This window comes from Triticum aestivum, chromosome 2D, assembly GCF_018294505.1.
Source record: "Triticum aestivum cultivar Chinese Spring chromosome 2D, IWGSC CS RefSeq v2.1, whole genome shotgun sequence".
Lineage (NCBI taxonomy): Eukaryota > Viridiplantae > Streptophyta > Magnoliopsida > Poales > Poaceae > Triticum > Triticum aestivum.
The window spans coordinates 489,684,192-489,699,001 of NC_057799.1; the positions used below are offsets into that span (position 1 = coordinate 489,684,192).

Below are 14,810 nucleotides of genomic sequence, written 5' to 3' on the forward strand. Positions count from 1 at the left end.
AATAGCCATGTGTGAATGACGACGACGTACGCATTTCCTAGAGATAGGTAAGATGTAGATGCTCTGACGAGCTACTCCATTTGTCCCATAATATAAACGTTTTTGCAAGCTACGTCTTATATTGTGGGATAGAAGGAGTAGTTTCTTCTATTTCCTCGGTCCTAAATATAAGACCTTGTAGAGATTTTACTATGGACTACATACAAAGAAAAATGAGTGAATCTATAATCTAAAATACGTCTATATACATCCATATATAGTCCGTATTAAAAATCTCTAAAAAGTCTTGTATTTAGAAACGAAGGGAGTATAATAAAACAAACACTCAAACACTATTACATTATGGGAGTGATGAGTATAAACTAGCTAGCTGTGGTCCTTCTTGATGATTTTCGTACTAAAAAATGAGATGGATTTGGACATCCCACGGCCTAGACTCCGTCAACATGCAAGTTCTTTTGCGCGTAATTGCATCGACAGGAGTACGTGAATCTATTTGTACTGATTGTGGCAGAAAGCAGGCCAGCCAAATGGGGGTAGTGTGGCGGAGCCGACGGATGAAATCATGGACCACGACCGTGCCCTCGGAAGCACACCAGCCATTAGCGAACAAACACGCCGCCTCGCCACCGAAAACCAGGTAAAATCACCTCAAAAGAAGAAGAAAACAAACACGTAAAATCCCAGACAAATACCCCACACGAAATCTCCTCCTGCCAGTCAGTAGGCACAAGCCCAACGCCGAACCGAGCCAGGAACCTTCCTTTCATCAAAACGGAAAACGACGAGCTGCAGGAAAACACATCAAAATTTTAGTAGGATCTCAAAAACGCCGCGCACAGCCCCGCTCTCGCGAGGCTGACGCCTATATAGAACAGTCCACTTCCCCCACTAATCACACTCCCTCCGACTTCCGTTACCAGTTCCTTCCGTCTCCTCCCATTCATTAAGGCGAGAGCCCCTCGCTCGCTCGTCCAGGAAAGGAGGACAAAGGGAGCGCGGGCGGTTCGTTGAGATCTCGGTCTCGCCATGCCGAGGACAAGGAGGCTGCGCGGCGGGTTCCGGCTCGGCCGGAAGCTGCTGACCGCATGGCGGTGGGCGCTCTGCGGCCGGAACCGGCGCCGGGGCGGCGGTGGCTACCTCCGCCTCGACACGCCGTGCCCGATGGAGGGCAGGGAGGCCAAGAAGCTGGCACCGGTGCTGCGGTGGGGCAAGTCGCTGGCGCGGCTCCTCAGCCTCGGCCGGGCGGACCGCGGGCAGCAGACGCTCGAGGCGGTGAAGACCCCCAAGGGGCAGGTGGCGGTGTACGTCGGCGGCGGCGGGCCCGGGGAGCCGCTGCGGTACGTGGTGCCCGTGGTGTACTTCAACCACCCCATGTTCGGGGAGCTGCTGCGGGAGGCCGAGGAGGCGTTCGGCTTCCAGCACCCCGGCGGCATCACCATCCCCTGCGCCGCCGCCAAGTTCGAGCGCGCCGCCGCCGTGGCCGCCGCCGGCAAGAAGGGGTTCGCCAGGTGGTAGCATCGATCCCGTAGGCCTAGGAGTCCCCGCCTCCGCTGCTGCGTGCGGTGGAGGCGAATGGTGACATGGTGTACAGCGCATGTGTGTTTCCATCAGCAAAGGGGCTAATTTTGTTCCATTGATTCATCTTCCTGCCGTTTTAACTAGTGGATGGATGCGGTTCTTTTTCTTTTTCTAGGAAAGGTTATTTACTCATCTATGGATTGTCGATGCATCTATGCGAGTTCATCTCAGAATCTCTATAATTTCAGCGTTTGCTGTTGACAAATCTGACCCCGACGAACTCCGGCGAGCGAGCGAATCGGGCCGACGAATTTCTCTTACGAACGTTCAATTCAAGACCGGAGGATGGTAGTATGAACACAAAAGGTTCTATCGGAGCAGATGCTACGCTCTGCAATGGATTTTGCGGCCATCCCGCCCAGCCTAGAAATTTCTCACGAGCAAAATACTAGCAGCGCCATTGAATTCATGCTTATCTATCTCTGACTAGGGAGTACGGGGAACCGTGCCACTCAGTTACTCCTCCCCAGTCCCCACCTAGGAAGGAAGTTGGGAACGGTACAAACTTACTGTACGAAACCGTACGGCCCCGGCCGGCCGTACCTCGGTCACGCACGCATGATTCGCCTCGGCGGTTGGTTGGAGCACGCTCCTTTGGCCATGCCACTTTCGCACGCCATTGCCATACCCCCGCCCGCTCGCCCTGCCCGTGCAAGGGGTGGCTCCATAGGCGTGATGCCACAGCTAGCAGCGGCAGCGACAGCCAACGAGCACGGCGTCACTCCCCTCCCGTGCCTTGCACCGTTGTGCCCCGCTTTCGAATCAGTTGTACCGCCCCTGCATCTGCATGGCCGCGGGTCCGGCCGGGGCCTTCGCGCGCCACCGGCGACAGGGACCCCCCGTGCCGGCACCCTTTTCTTCCGGTGGAATTCCACCGCGACACCGATGGATTCCGTCCGTTTTACGGGTGGCTTTCCAACTTGCCGCTCTGTCGTCGTGCCCGTGCGGATGGATGGATGAATTCCGCGAGGAGTGGACGCGTTGGATTCAGGTCGCCGTCCCGGGGAGGTGCACTTGCGCCACTGGGCTACGCAAGCCGAGATGGATCCGGGAAATCGCCCGGCTTTGGGCAAAGCTGTGACGGGCGTTGCAGGAACCGTCGCATCCTTTCCTTTTCGTTACTCCCGTCCCGGCCTCTCTTTCTTTCATGTCGACGCCGTCTCTCCCTCCTCCGCCTGGGCCCTGAGGCCAGCAGCAACCCCGAGCAAGAGCATATCGGCGTTCCCACTACGGAATCGTCTTTTTCTTCAGTTTCTTTCAACGAGTTGTCTTTTCTTCAGAGGAAACAGAAATACCACGGCAGAGAAACCTGAATTAAAATGTTAGCTCGGTAATTTCCTCCTGTTCCCTTCTCCTTTGGCGAGGAAGGATCGAGGACAGTGCAACCTGGCCAGCACTTTCGCGTAATTATATTACTAACAAAGTTTTTTTTTTGGAAAAAGGAGGATGTACGTCGGCCTCTGCATCGTCCATATTACTAACAAAGTTTTTTTTTTGAAAAAGAGGATGTACCCCCGGTCCATATTACTAACAAAGCCTTTTTTTTTGGAAAAGGAGGATGTACCTCGGCCTCTGCATCTGGATGATACATGCAGCCATATTATTAATTATTCACAAAAACCATATAAGATGAAACATCAATAAGGGCTCCTTTGATTCAAAGGAATTTCATAGGTTTTCTGGAGGATTAAAATCCTTAGGATTATTTCCTATGTTGGTCCTTTGACTCATAGGATTGAATCCCATAGGAATTTTTCCTATGGAATTTTTTGTACTACATTTCATAGGAAATATAACATGCACTCCAACCTCTTTTTACAATTCCTTTGTTTTTCCTGTGCCATCAAACACTCTAATCCTATAAGATTCAAGTGGGCATGCCACTCCAATCCTATACTTTTCCTATTCCTACATTTTCAAAATCCTACGAATCAAAGAGGCCCCGCCTAAAGCCACCAACTTGACAACGTTGTTGTTACTCCTATCCCCTTGATGAAGGTGTGCCGAATGTCCGGGCCTAATATCAAACAGACATCGCACCAAAACCTAACATCTAAAGCCGGGTGTCCCATCTAAGCCACTACCTGGAATGGGTCTCACACCGGTCTGACACACTCCCAGTGAGCACCGCATGCTGCAAGGGCCGTCACCTCCATCTTCCATCGATCCATCATCAGAGCAGAACTGATGCACTGACCTTGCCAGGCCTCTCTGCCATCAACGCCACCATGACGCGAGACAGCTTCCTCCTCCTCCGCGAGTCCATCTCCGTGCATGAGACGCTGAGTCTCCACAGCGCCACGCCGCCGAGGCCCGCCACCATCAATGTGTAAGATGAAGCACCGCTCCACCAAAGACGCCGTCCTCCGGTCCCTCGAACCCGTGTGCACCTTCAAAAATGACGCCCCCAAGGGGGAAACGACAACAGAGAGCCGCCGTCATCCGGCTGATTTAGGGTTTCCCCCGGAGATAGCAGAGATGGCCTTGAACTTCTCCACCGCGATGCCTTCTGAAAGGGAACGACGCCAACAGCGTCGCCGTCGCCGTTTCTGAATACATAAAATGGATTGTTCTGAATAACAGTAAACTATACGTGCTTGGGCACCGATGCGGTGAGCCAACACTGCAACTTGCAAGCACATAAGATTGAGATCCTCGTTACGATTTGTGCACAAGGCAGACATGAGTCATGAGCCATGACAGTTGTACTTGCTACTATTTCCTAGTGAGAAGTACACCTGGACTGTTGCTCATGGTGTTACCTGGTCCTAGATTGTATCTTTCTGCATTAGGTGCAAGATGACAACAGCGAGAGGATGGCGCCACCGCGTGCTTAGTAACTGTCGCTGTTGTCTTCTGCGCAGATCACGTCAAACACACGCCAGTTTAGCACGTTAATGCAAAGCCCGCTCTCTTAAGCTATGCAGATACTAGTAGTAGTCAAATCAAAGGGATCAAAGTCTAAACATGGCTGGCTTGGACCGATCGGAGCATATTCAATGCATGCTTGCGTGGTTACGGTCCATAAGCACGATTCAGTTTCAGTCTGATGTCATGGATGAATTGACCGGGCCAATTATGGGAATATAAAAAATTATGTTCTTTTCACTTGGAGTGAGTTGGTGAACTACAAAAGCAAGAAACGATTGGTCGGTTTTACTATGAAGGGGCAGGAATATCCAGGTAGCATAACGTAACCTTGCTGTGAAATGACAAAAAGTTTGGAACTAGGTGAGCCATGGACTTCTACCCTTTGTCTTCAGTCGGAAGAGACACAGGCCGGGGTCCCTGTCCGCTAAGAAACTGAATTTGAAGTACATGTTCCGTCAGAACAAGGTCTCTTGTACGTACTGAAGTCCAAGTTGGGCGGAGCGAGGCACATAGGACTGCTGCTTCGTCTGATCTGGACAAACAGCTGAGTTGCATCTTCCTAAAAAGATAACACACAAGAGACCGCTTTATTTCCTTAAAGCCATAAGATTAGTATACTCCCTCTGATTCATATTAACCGTGGCTGATTTAGTAAGTACTCCCTCTGTAAACTAACATAAGAGCGCTTAGATCACTATTTTAGTATTCTAAACTCTCTTATATTAGTTTACGGAGGGAATACTAGAATTCTACTAAATCAGCCACAGTTCATATGGAACGGAGGGAATGCAATCTTCAGAAACCAACGCCTCAAAATATCAGCAGAGATACGGCAAACTAGGTCAAAACGGTAAGTTCTCCTGTCAGCTTCCGAGGTGCTTCCACAATGCCCGAAACTCTGAGTTCTGAACAAGCCACTGGTCCCGGTCGAAAAGGCCGCATTCAATGTTTTTCTCTTTGATGTGTTCATGGCGCAAATCCTATATGACGCTTACTGCGTCGTAATAATCGACCAATCCCACAGACCAAGCACAACAACGATGTAAATGGGCAGCCCCAACTTACTACAGTGTATCCTCTTTTCTGGCAAGGTTCCTAACGGGTCTGGTCCGATTTTTTTCGTTTTATCTTTTCCTATTGTTTCTTTTACTGTTTTTCTTTGTTTTTAAAAGCCCCCCATTTAAAAATTCCTCTCAGTTTTCCAAAAAATATTCAATTTTTTGAAAAGTTCTAATTAAAAAAAAAATTCAAACAAGGTTCATGTGTTTAACATTTGTTCACAAATTCAGAAAATGTTCTAAAATTTTAGATTTTTTTTGGAATTTAGAAAATGCTCCTTTAAATAATCCACAAATTAAAAACATTCAAATTTTAAGAAATGTTCGAGAATTTCAGAAAAAAATTTGGAATTTAGAAAATGCTCCTTTAAATAATCCACAAATTCAACAATGCAAATTTTCAGAAATTGTTAAGGAATTTATAAAAAAAATTGATAGAAAATTTAAAAAATTCTCAAGTTTTCAAATTTGTTTCCATTTATAAAAATAACCTAAAAATGTTCGGATTTTACAAGGAATGTCCAGCAAATTCAAGATTTATTCACGTTTTCAAAAATTGGTCGAAACTAAGGAAAATGATTAAAACATTAGATCGAACAACTATGGAAGGCGTGGATTGCCATAGTACTTCTCTGCTGCATGGTACTGGACGCATTAAGCATCCAATAGGAGCTCCCCGTTCAGGGGCTCTGCAAAAGAATGGTTACGTCAATAGAAGCCGAATGTACAGAGCATGCCAGATGGCCCGCCCCATTTACACCCCTTACTATGGTTGCATACGGGCACGTGCGATTGGTTCTTTTGAAAATAATTAGGTCTACAGGTTGTAGTTGTTTTCATAGGGTTTTTTCTTTGATTTTTCGTTTTCCTTTTTTTTCACATTTTCCTTTTATATTTCATTTTTATTTTCTTTCTTTATTTCTACTCCCTAACATTTCTTGAATACATTTTTAGAAAGATCCTAATATTTTTTTGGATAAAAGAATATTGTTTCATTACCTGAACCTTTTTAAAATTTAAGAACTTTTTGACTTTTTTGTTCAATTCTTAAAATTCATCAACATTTTCTAAATCCAAGAACATTTTATAAGTTCATGAGTTTTTGTAAACTTTGTTGTCTTTCATTTTCACTCTTTTTTAAAAATAAACATTTTTAGGCTTATTTATTTTTTCATAAGTACAAAATCCAATAACCAGTTTTATTAGATGTAAACAGTAGAACGAAAACCGAAGTGAAGATTAGAACTGCGCTCCACACACAACCCATAGTGACAAGTTGTTACTAAAATGCCCACATGGGTAGGCCGAGGTAGCGCTCCAACTCTAGAAAGATTCTGACATCATTCGATGTAAAGAAAAACTAGTTGAAAAATCCAAGACCCACACCATTGCCCATGAGGGTGCAGATATTCTTATTGATAGATTGTTGCTAAAATGCCCACATTATAAATTTAGTTTTCAAGGGTGTGCTACGAACGGTGAAGCACACAGTCATGCTAAAATGCCCACATTGTCGCGTTGTTTAGGTCAACGGCACCATGGCTAGCATGGTCAATCCCATGATCCAAATTGTATCCCACATATTGTTGTCATTGATCAATAAAACTTGGCTTTACCCCAAAAACATTTGAAAAATCTGGAGTGGCATGTTTGGAGAAAATTGTCTAACAGTATTTTGTTGTCATATTTGAAAAATATATTCTTCCAAAAAAAAGTTCATGATTTAAATCCATGAACTTTAAAAATGTTCTGAATGTTAGAAAATGTTCACAGACTTTAGAAAACTAATTTTGGATTCTTAAAATGTGCATGAATTTTAAAACAATTCATGTTTTAAAATCAAATTATCCCGATTTTAAAAACATAAAACCAGATAGAAAGGCAAGACAAAACCCCGGTAAAACCTCAAGAAAAAGAAACAAACTAGAAAACAAAAAATCAACTGAATATACAAAAAACGTAGATGAAAACCATAATACAAGACTTCTAGATGGCCCGGCCTATGTCCTCTCATCACGTGCAATATGGGCTCTATGCTTCATGGGCATGTATATATGTCATTGGTTGGGAGTGGAGCAGCGTGTGTTGTCGGTAACCGCACATATACTTGAAAAAATATCTTACTCATTTACATGTAATCAATTTAAATAAGGGAAAGAGTAAAATATGTAATATAAATATTGCAGGCCTAAAAAAAAATATACGGGTACTTTTGACCAATTCGCATATGTTTTAATAAAAATTGTTCATGTGAACATTCTTTTTTGTAAAAAAATAGGTGTATTTACATGTGTCCCTAGTTAGTGCCCACTACTGATCTCGCCTCAAACGAACTTGTGTTAGGGTCGGCTCATGTAACATGTCCAGGCGGGTGCTCACTCGGCCTCCTCACTAGCACGTTTGTTTTTCACATGTCATCTGCATGCTAGGAAGCACGTTCTATTTTGCTTTTCTTTCTTTCTTTTATTTATATATAGAAATGTTCTACTTTAAATGCCATGAAAATTGATTTATTAATATTATTTTAAAAACAATTTACCAACCTTTTTGGATATGCTCACCATGTATTAAAAAATATCCATAAAATGTAAAAAAATCACGAATTTAAATTAATGTGTGTATCATTAAAAAAATCATGACATTCAAAAACTATACACATGCATAGAAATATGTCCATGTCATTTTTAAAATGTGTATGAAATCTAAAATTGTGTTCGTGCAATTTTATAAAAAAGTTCATCCCATTCAAAAAAAACTCATGACATTTAAAAATGTTCACATGTTTTTAATGTTCTTGATATTTTAGAAATATGTCTAAGAAATGTAAAGTTTGCCCACTTAACTTCGAAAGGTAAAACCGGATGGAACTTTTTTCAAAACCGGACGGAAGGTTACCAAAACCGTGAACCACCCGAGAAATGCGTTGTTACGCCGATCTTGTCACGGAAATACCATAGGCAAGAGCTTCATCTATCTCACAATAAGCGAGACATAACATTTGTGGGTGTTACCTTGATCGGTACTCCGGAGACATCGTTCAGAATTATTATTTTTGATTAAAAGGGATGACTCCCCCGATTTCATTTAAAGAAACCAAATCTGTTTACAACCAAACCACTCCAAAACCACCAAGAGAACCCAGCTCAAGAGAACCCTAAACCCAGCTGACACAGGCAAGATAAACCACCACCACACACCCAATCCTGTTTGTATATTACAAAACAAAAATGGCGGAGACCATCTAACAGAAAATAAGCTCAGCGCTCTGGAAGAAGAAACCCACACGGGGAAGGAAGGCCAACGGTAATGCGAAAACGAAAGAGCAAAACCACTAGGAAGATACCGACATCGGGGAAAACACTATGCCCCGACCAATCGACGATACGGACCGACCGACGCATCATCGGCAGGTTGCAACTGCAGCTGCATCAGGTCGGTGTTCACACACGAACAAGTTACCGTGTAAACTCGACGCCGGGGGTGATGCATCGCAGCTCACGTCGAAGGAGACCCGTCCGACAGCGCGGTACGCAAGCAATCCAGCGGGCGCTTTTGTAGACCCGAAACCCCACACGCCTAGGAGGGACCCCGTCGGGGCGCGCGGTGGCTATGGGCTTCCCTAGGTCGACCTGATCGCCCTAGGGCCTCGAGGTTCGCCGCCCTGCAACAAGAAGAACGAACAAAGAATGAGAAAGAAGAAGAACAAGGGAGAGAGATAAAAGTAAAGGTAAAAAGTGGTAGATGAATCGATCGATTTTGTGTTGTTCAATCGGCCGTCACCCCTTAAGTATATAAGAGGTGGCTGGACTTCCCGTGCAAGGAAAAGGCTTGGATCCACGTCCAAAACCCTAGTCAAATTCGGATGGTTTTGTCCAAACTTTCCAAAACTGTTCGGTTTAAAAATGGCTGCACCTTGCGGGTCTTTTTTGAGGTGGTAAACGACCTCGGATTGAAACGAGCCCAAAAGCAATTTCGACCGTTTTGACGAGACGAACAACTTCCATGTTGAACGTTTTCTGATTAGAGGCAATCTTGAGGGGGTATTTTGCTCTTGTCCGAGTAGGCAGCAGAGAAATCCAAAACCCGGATGGTTGCCCCCGGAGTGTCCGGCCATCTACTGCAACAACGTCTTGTACTTGCTGTAACTTTTGCATACGACCTTGAATTAAGACGAGTTTTATATCAAAATCACCTATTTCGACGAGACGAAGAACTTTCATTTTGAAACTTTTTCCATACAGGGCCATCTTAATTATGTTCAACGCCATTCTATAATCTGATGTCAACATGGGTATCTCCAAAATCGTCATACTTTTTGCGTCCGGGTCCCGTTTTGGACCATCTTTATATCAATTTTGATCTTCTCTAAAAGGGTCGTCCAGTGGTGACTTGCAACCATACTTTTGACTTCAACTTGATATAACTTCAAGCTACTCTTTATGATTGTGCCACTTTTAAGCGTCAACACATGCTCCCCTGTTTTTCGGCAAAGCAAGCGTGCCGAAAAATAACTTGTACCATGCTGGTTCTAAGGACGATGTCAACACTCCATCGGCCATTTTGCATGTGCTTAGGGTGATAAGTATATATCGACCATTACGTGTTTGAATCCTTGATGCAAACTTGGGTGAAACCTTCTCAATCTCATTAACAATCCGGTGATAAAGTTCCATAGATATCTATCTCAAAGCCATCCTCCGAACCATGTTGTTCACCCTTCTGCTAGGTTCTTGCAGGTAATCGACAATGATTTTCTCGAATCCCTGCTTTCACCTGCATAATAATTTCATTAGTGGCCGAAGCGGTGGGCTTCGGTTCGGCCTTACCTATGTCGATCGGTGAGACCAAGCAACGGCTATTGATAGATATGCAATACACCATGATCAACATGGTAGCCGGATGACTGCCGTGCCAACTCATTTGCTCTCCAATTGTCATGTCTAGATATATGAGTCATATTAAAGCAACCCAAGGTAAATTTTACATCTAGACATACCTCAAGATAAACTATAAATGATTCGTCAAAACATTGTTAACCTTTGGATATTTGTTACACTGCTTGTCGTGGAATTGTCACGGCAGATGTCCTAGCGGAAGGAATTAGTAGTGGAGCCATCGCAACTAGGTTAGCTTAAAGGGGTTAATCGCGACAAAGGACACAGAGAGTTTATACTGGTTCGGCCCCTTACGGTGAAGGTAAAAGCCTAATCCAGTTTGAGGTGGTATTGCTAGGATTTTGTTTCTTGCCCTAAGCCGCCGCCGGGTCGCACTATAAAAAAAAATACACTTCCGTGATGATACGTGTTTGTCATAGTAGGTCACGTTTTTTGTCATGCATGTACATACATGACAAATTTATGACAGAATCAAGATAGTCATACCTGTGCTGTCGTAGAAGTGTTCCATGCCATTACCAAAATTATCATCACGGAAGTGTCCACTTCCATGACGATAAATCGCGCGTCACAGAAGTGGTTTCGTCAAGGGTGACCGACACGTGGCATCCACCGTAACGGAACGCCGTTAAGCTATGGGGTCGGGTTTTGGATCCGATAACCCGTTAACAGCCCCGGCCAATGGGGATTTTCCACGTGTAAAATCATCATTGGCTGGAGGAAACACGTGTCGGCTCATCGCTGGGACAGATGTCATCCACTCATTGGACAGAAGGCGCCTATGATACGTCGACACGTGGCACGGCCCAACAGAGGCCCATTCCTGTGAAAAGGCCGGCCCGTTTGACTTGGTCAAAAGGTGGCGGGCCGGCCCATGGAAAGCCTGTTAACGGCCTGTTCGCATATAGCCCATTTACAGCCCGCTAACCCAAGGCCCGTTACGCCCTATTCGAATTAGGCCCAGTAGCGTCATCTGAGCCATCCAATATGATTCCAGCCCGTTTTCACTTCTGGCCCATGTATGGCCCATGACGTCTTTCGGCCCATATGAGGCCCTATGTAACTCTTGGCCTATTAACGGCCCGTGGTGAAACTGGCCCGTAATGAACAGTGTATCACTTTACACCCATTAACGGCCCGTGGTGAAACTGGCCCGTAAAGAACAGTGTATCACTTTATACCCATTAACGGACCGTTATTCCGTTGGGCCGTTTCCAGCCCATGTTATCTTTCGGCCTTCTCAGAGCCCATTTATTCTTGGGCTATTTTCCAGCATTCGTTTACTTACGGCCCGTTACTGTCATTTTCTGCTTGTGGGCCAAATTCAGCCCGTGGTTACAGTCGGCCCGTTTGTGGTCCGTTAATACGTTGGGCCATTTTCATAGCGTCATCAAATACGGCCTATTAACGATGGCCCGTTATGGTCGGCCCATGAACGGACGATTCCAACTCTAGCCCGTTTACGGTCAGAATGCGGTCGGTTTGGCCCATGTTTGGCCAATCGATCATACGGCCCGTATAAGGCCCATTGATGATACGACCCGTAGAAGGCCCATTGTTTCTACGGCCCATAGAAGGCCCACTGTTTCTACGGCCCGTAGAAGGCCCACTGTTTCTATGGCCCGTAGAAGGCCCACTGTTTCTACGGCCCGTAGGAGGCCCAGTGTCACTACAGTAAATATTAGCCCATAGTTATTGTGGCCTAGTTTTAAAAAATAGGTTATTGCAGCCACTAGCAAACCGCAGAAAAAGAACTGCACTGACTACAAGCAAACAAATAAACAAGACAACAAGGAAATAAATAAGCAAGCAACTTACACTAGGCTATCACGGCTATTACACATATTACATCCACTGGGCATCAAAGTTCGCCACCAGTGCAAATATAGGGAACACAGCAGCATATAAACGCCGCAGCAAAACAAGTCCAGAACTGAAACCACTTCAGAAGAGCTCAAGAAACAATATCCTGGGTACCCATAATGCTGGCAAGATGCTTAGCAAGCTTATCAACTTTCTCTTGTTTGGCGCTTAAGTCCTCCAGCGCTTGCTGTTGCACCAGAAAGTATGCATCTGAATTCTGCAGGGACTTCCTCAGTCCTTCGGCTTCCTGTCGCATAACATCTGATCGATGTCTTTCAACTTGAAGTTGAGACTCAAGAAGCCGAACTGATTCAGGCAACGAGTTCGAAGAGCTGGTGCCAGCAGTGGTAGCCAGTAACTCGAACACTACATCAAGACAGGACTTTGGGGTTGTCTCAGTGTCTTCAATATAGTTTTTATCAGCTTTCTTGGAGACCAACAGGGATATCTCACTATCTTGAACCTTATCTGCATTACTTCCTTTACCATTGCATAACAGGGTACTCTTCTCCAATATTTTATCCGCGTTCTAAAAGAGAAACAAACAAACACATCTCAGGTTTACAATGTAGTATATGAAACTCATTTTGGTAAACCAGTTCAGTAGTAAGGTGGACAGGATAATAGCATGAAACAAACATATATCTATGTAGTATGGTCACTGTATGGTCTATATCATTCGAGTTTATGTTGCCAAATCAAGATAGATACAGTTCGAATCATATCTATTTAAGACAAAGCAGCATAGACAAAATATAAGTGTGGGAAACTACACAACAATAACAACACTTGTAATGTGCATGGCATGAGAACATAACTGTTTATTCAATTAAAACTGAAATCAACATAGAGCAAGTTACAACAGCAAACAGCCAAACACGTTGAAGAAACAGGTTTAAAACATACCTGTTGCGCCATTGGAGTTTCAATTGCATCCTTCAAATTTGAAATTAGTTGGTATCAGTAAATACAGTGATGCAAGAGCAAAGTAGTATGAACCATAGCTATGGAACCTGACCTGAGAACAATTCTTCTTCTGCTTTAAGCGTTGACTTCGGGTTCGGAGTGGTGGTCCTCGTGATTTGGGCACTGCAGTTGCCTTACTAACTACTCGTGTTTGGGTGCTCTGTGGTGGAGACGGTGCTGTGTCAACGGGAACTGGGTGTCTATCTGCTAGGGTTGGGGTTAGAAGGGGTGTAGCCGGTTCTCTTTCCAACTGGGTAGGGGTACAATCTGCATGAGTGTGGGTTATGTGTGGTGGGGCTGGTTCTTGGGCAAGTACAACCATGGTTCTATCTGCATCGACAGGTAGCACGATCTTTTCTGAAGACCGTGTTTTTACTCTCACAGATACTGCTATCACTCCCTCCAATTGAAATGGCTGATAAACAAGAAAAGTAATTGAATGTACAGACTCTGTAAGATAGACAGGTGCAATGGATAGTAGGGAAGAAAACAGGGCATGAAATAATTCACATTTATGTTGTCTAAGCAAACAGAATAGCAGGACATAATTTCACATATATGATGGCTAATTAAACAGGATAGCATGACACAATTTCACATGTATGATGGCTAACTAAACAGGATAAAATGACATACTTCAAAATATGATGACTATGTAAACAGGATGACATGATATAACTATACGATGTGTCTATTAAAGTGGTTGGCATGCCATAAATCACAAACATGCCGTCGATGGAAACATGATGGCATGATATAATTCACGGATAGAATGACATAATCTAAAATATGATGACTATGTAAACAGGATGAGATGATATAACTATATTATGTCTTTAGAAAATGGGTTGGCATGCCATAATTCAGATACATGCTGTCTATGTAAACATCATGGCATGACATAATTCAAATATATGATTTATATACTAAGGAAGTGAGCAGAGGGCAATCGCATATATGATGTGTCAACTAAGGAGATGGCATTCAATATCGTGTATATGATGTAAAAACTAAGCATTGCAATACAACATATGCATTATATGAGTAATATAACCCTGCCAAGTTTGAGCATACACCTCAGGGGGATAATAGGACTGGTCATCTGCCTCTGAATCCTCCTCTGAAGAGCTATCTGTAACCAGCAAGATATCTGCTTCAGCAGGTAGCATTGTCTGCTCTGAAGACCTTGTTTTCACTCCATATTTCTCCATCACCAATTCAAATGGCTGATGCACAGGAAGAGCAGTTGAATATACAAACATTGTCGACAAAAGCAATGATAAATACAAAAAAAGGACGGCATGATATAATTCACATATATGACGCTTGCCTAAACAGCATGGCATTGCATAATTCACATACATAATGCCTTGCAACAAGATAACATTGCATAATTAACATATATAATGTCTTGCAACAAGATGGCATTGCATAATTCACATATATGGTAATTAGACACTAAACAGGTGGCATTCACACAAAGCATGTCTAAACTAAGCAAATGACATAGCAATGCAAGATACCATACGCACGATATGAGCAACATAACCCTGCCAAGTTAGGGCATGCACCTCGG

At 44.2% G+C, this 14,810-nt stretch overlaps 1 protein-coding gene across 1 annotated transcript; it reads left to right on the forward strand.

Moving 5' to 3' along the window:
- The first annotated feature begins 872 nt into the window (after positions 1–872).
- On the forward strand, positions 873–1,636 carry LOC123049679 (auxin-responsive protein SAUR50-like). The gene has a single exon (XM_044472572.1). It carries the CDS (start codon positions 1,030–1,032, stop codon positions 1,516–1,518), a length of 489 nt encoding a protein of 162 aa, XP_044328507.1. The 5' UTR covers positions 873–1,029; the 3' UTR covers positions 1,519–1,636.
- The last annotated feature ends 13,174 nt before the right edge of the window (positions 1,637–14,810 follow it).

What these genes read in the sequence shown, in the direction of transcription:
- LOC123049679 (XM_044472572.1), top strand. Translation starts at nt 1,030, where the DNA reads ATGCCGAGGACAAGGAGGCTGCGCGGCGGGTTCCGGCTCGGCCGGAAG.